The following is a 4,523-nucleotide window of genomic DNA, read 5'->3' as shown; positions in this document are numbered from 1 at the left end:
AGCCAGTGTACGGCGAGGATGGCGTCCTGTACGGCATATGTGCCGGCCAGTAGAGCGGGCCATCCGTATGTTCCAGTCTGCGGGGGTCTACCCCGGCGGCGGCGGAGGCGGTGACACCTCCGCCTCCGCCGCCGCCGCCGCCTCCGCCGCCGTCGTCCTTCAAAGTGGACATGGTGTTGACTGCTGCCGCCGTACGGTCCGCCGTCGTCGCCATCATCGTCCCCACCACCGCTGTCCCGGCAGGGGTTGTGGTTTTGTTTGGGGCACTATGAATTCCCGGAGGGATCTCCTCAACGTCGTACTCGTAGCTGCACGTAAAGCCGTACGGTGTACAGCAGCCGTAAGGTTGTGCAAATGACGATGGTGGCTGTGCAGATGGCTGTGCGGATGGCTGCGCAGCAAGCGCTGGAATTGATGAGTTCAGACGCAAGGGCGCTGTCCTCGGCACCACTGACAAGACCGGCATGGCCGTCGATCCAGCCAGCCGCGGCGGCGGCGGCGACGACGACGGCGGCAGCTGGGGATCCTGCTCCTGCTGCTGCTGCGGCGGCGGCAGCAGGGGAGGTGACGGCGGCAACGGCAGGGAAGGTGGCGGCGGCGCTGTCCCACTTATTCCTGCGGTGTATGCCGGTCGGAGGAAAGTCCACGAAGTCTCTGGAAAACTTGGCGGCGGCGGCGGCATCACCATCTGTTGTCTGCAGGGATAGTTGCTGCGGCCGAGCAGCGGGGAGCATAGGTTTGGACAGTGCAACTTCTGGCGCTGGCACTGCTGCTGCTGCTGTAGCTGCTGCTGCTGCTGCTGTTGGGAAGGTTGAAGCCCCTTTGCATTGCCACTCGCAGTGGCGGCGGCGGCGGCGGCGGCAGCCTGGGACGTCGCTGTGCCCTGAGCTGGGGGTTCCGTTGTTACGGCTGTACCGCAGCCGCCATTGCCGTCGTAGCCGCCAGTGTCATCGGAGCCCTTGCGTGAGCAGCCGTACGGCTGAGGGGCGAGCTGCAGCTGCAGCTGCAGCGGCTGTCCGTCAACAGAAGCAATGCCGGGGTGCGGCATCGAGTGCTGCAAATCATTAAAAAGGTCGCCGGCGCTCGGTTTCGAACCACAGGTCTTCATAAGATGAATATCTGAATTCGCAGGCCGGGATGCCATATCAGCGCAGCACCCTGTGATGCCAAACGCTGCGTCATCTGCATTAATGATGCTGTTTCTCACAGCTCCCGGCGCCGCCGGTGGATAGTACGACACATGGTTCCGCAACCGGGGCAGCATTGATGGCGGCGGTGACAGGATGAACGGGCCGTGGCCGGAGACACATGTCTTTGCCAGCGGTGGCGGCGGCGGCGGCGGCAACGGCGGCGGCGCCTTCATTGGCAGCTGCTGCACCACACGCGGCGGCAGCAGCGGCGGCGGCGGCGGCGGCGGCGGCTGCACCGGATAATGATGGCGATGATGATGGTGATGATGCACATCTGGACGCCACCACCGCCTGCTGTTGCAGCCGCCAGTGCTGCCCGTTAAGGGCAGAGCCAGCGCTCCCCTCAACGGGACCGTTACGGACAAGCCACAAGGCCGGACTGGAGCACTTCGAGGCCGGGCATATGGACTGTACCGGTACGACGGTAGCGAATGTACGGTCACGGGCATGTGTGGAGGCAAAGCACGCGATCCGGCAGCAACTCCGAGGGGAACAGAATGGTGCATGACATCCGGGCTCTGGCCACAGGGACATGGCCCCGCCGCCGCTGCCGCCGTCGTGGCTGGGAGGTGCAGAGCGGTAGCGGCGGCGGCGGCGGCACTGTCGCCGCCGCCGGAGCAGTCCCAGTAGTCCCAGGGGGCCCCAATGTTGCACGTCTGACGAGCACTGAAGCCAATATGGTGTGCATACCTGGGGCCACCGCCATTGCCGCAGCCACCACAAAAGCCTCCCGTGCCGGCGGCACACCAGGCGCTGGGAAGCAGATGTCGGTTTCCATGAGGTGGTGACGGCGGCTGCGGCGGCGGTGGCGCTGCCGCCGCCGCTGCCTTGGCCCAGCGTGAAGGGGGCCGCCATCGCTCCCACCACTCGTGGGAATTCGCAGACGACTCGCTTTCATAACCAAAGTTACTGCCTGTACTGCTTGTCGTACTTGCGACTTGGCGGGTAGCTCCGTACACACGATCGGTAATGACATCGTTGACGCACATGGCATTGCTGGCGGTGGCATCGGCGACGGCGACGGCGACGGCGGTGGCGGTGGCGGTGGCGGCGTCAACGGCCGTCATAACCGCTGGCGCAGCGCTGCTCGGGCCGCATGTCGGCTGCTGCAAGACGGCGCAATCAGTGGCTGCAACGATGGCGGTGGCGGCAGCGGTGATGGCGGCAGCGGTGGCGGTGGCACCTCCTCGTGAAGCGGCGGCAGCACCGGAACCAGCACCATCATTCTGCCGTACACCATTGCCGATCCGCTCGATGCTGCTGCAGCTGCCGCTGGAGCTTCGGCGTTTGAGAAATCCGTCGCAATGCGGCTCTTCGGGGTAGATGGCGATGGCGACAGCACGGTGCGGAGCTTCTTCCTTATCGGCAGTAGTGTCCTCATACCGCTTTGGTGGCAAATCTATTGGAGTTGAACTAATGCCCTTTCCTGAATCCATAGTTCACGCTCGACGTCGATGAGAGGGGTTGCCTGGTGGTGTGGATAGACGGGCTTGCGGCTGGTTGGAAGGAAGTAAGGGCATCGATTTGGTCCCGGGTCTCTGATTCCTGACTTTTGGCAGGTCTTGTAATCTTGGGGCGAATGGTTGGTGGATGGCGCGGGCGGCTCTTTTCAGGACCTGAATTGCGCGTGCAGGTAGCTGGGCACAGCGTGCGCAGCAAGCCTGTCGTCAGCAGTTGTCCCACCGTTTGATGTGGCAGGGTCAAATTATCAATGGAAGGTGGAGAGGATGGCTATGTCGCGGTCGGCGGGTTCCTTCGTCGACGTCATGCTGCCAAGGCAGATGAAGCGCCACAAATGCAGGTGGATAGATCGCAGCAAATTAAGTGGAAATAGGGCGATTTTAACCTCTTGAAGTTTATGTACCATTTCTGCTTGCGAAAGGCGGCCCCAGGAGTTCTGCTCGCAAGCAACGGCCTAAACACCTTCTAAGTTCCCCAGCGAAATTGCGCACACAGGCAATATGCAAGGACTTAAGCCATATAATTATTACATATTTTGAATGTTACAAACCTTAGCACGAGGACTTCCTTATTTTTGAAATTAGTAGCCCAAGGCGCCCGCCATGCAAGCTGAAGACAATGGCTGTCCGCAATGCGAAAAGATAATTTTTTAGCATTGAGCTAACATGTATGAAGCCTCTCCTACGAAGCAATAAGTATATGCCACGTTCTCTGAGGTGTCGACAAGGTCGAAGAGACAGAACAGCTTGATATCGGGTATTAACATCCAAACATCTACAACTAGATTTCTAATTGCTAGATATTAACTTACCATGCGGGACTTCACAAGAAATCATTCGGGTGGCAACGTGTACAGCGCGCCCACCTCGCTTCCCAAACAAGTTTCCTGCCAATCCCCAAAGCGATAATTCCAAACACTTTGAAATAATTTTCGCTACTCATATGACTACTCGCTTGATATCGATTTGCATCAAATTGCTACGACTACGTCTGGCGGGCGGACGATGTACTGACCATCTCGAAATCAATCAGTGATTCAAAAGTCAAACATGGAAACTAAAGCCAAGCTACATCATTTATTACAACACTCTTAAGCTATTGGTATATCCTTGGTATCTTTGCCTGCAAAGTCTCCGCAGCACGGAACAGGTATCAACCACGCATTGAATGCATGTTGATTAAGTGCTCGTCCTGTAGTGCAGTACGGCAAGTGCGGCGCGGGAAGGCGCAGACCAGAATGGGCCAGAGGACAGGGACTGATACGGTAGTTCGTTACAAAGTTTAGCTGGGAACAAAGCGCTGAATCCAGACAACGCAAGTTCGCCAGTCAACCATGCAAGCAAGCGCAAGTCAGAACGTCGTCTGTTGGGGAGTTTGAATTGTTTAAATAGGGATTTACTTTGTATTCGTGACCCAGCTCAATAGGAAAGTAGATAAGGCGATCCGACGTTGCTGGCATATCGGTCGCCAGTAACAGCGAAGTGATGGCAGAGCGCGAGGAATCGCGCGGCGGAGTCCAAGAAGGCTTGGAGGACATCATTCAACAGCGAGACGAAGGAGGACGTCAGAATGGCGGACCAACTAGTTACCCGGAGGGGGCCGATGCGGTTCATCCGAAGGAGGTCTCGCGAAGGGCCGAGCTACCGTGTGGAGCTGCATTCTATCCGGAAGGCCAGCCCAGGGGGCATGCTTTCGCGCAGCGAAGCGCCCAGGCTGAGGCGCCTTAGGACGTTAGGTTTAGTTGCAAGCATCCGGAAGGCCAGCCCAGCGGGTATGCTGTCGCGCAGCGAAGCACCCAGGCTGATTTGCCTTGGGCCGGCAGGTTTTGGTCGCATGCATCCGGAAGGCCAGCCCCAGCGGGTATGCTGTCGC

The 4,523-nt window shown here is 59.0% G+C and overlaps 1 protein-coding gene across 1 annotated transcript; it reads right to left on the bottom strand.

Annotated features, from left to right (window-relative positions):
* Positions 1-681: 681 nt before the first annotated feature.
* Positions 682-2,626, bottom strand: VOLCADRAFT_91508 (uncharacterized protein; the record flags this gene model as incomplete). The annotated part of the gene is made up of 4 exons (XM_002950931.1): positions 682-710; positions 916-1,012; positions 1,605-1,752; positions 1,881-2,626. 4 exons carry the CDS (start codon positions 2,624-2,626, stop codon positions 682-684), a joined length of 1,020 nt encoding a protein of 339 aa, XP_002950977.1.
* Positions 2,627-4,523: the final 1,897 nt, after the last annotated feature.

Source organism: Volvox carteri (assembly GCF_000143455.1).
Source record: "Volvox carteri f. nagariensis unplaced genomic scaffold VOLCAscaffold_21, whole genome shotgun sequence".
Taxonomy (NCBI): domain Eukaryota; kingdom Viridiplantae; phylum Chlorophyta; class Chlorophyceae; order Chlamydomonadales; family Volvocaceae; genus Volvox; species Volvox carteri.
The sequence above is the reverse complement of the archived record's forward strand: the minus strand, read 5'-3'. Positions and strand labels throughout refer to the sequence as shown.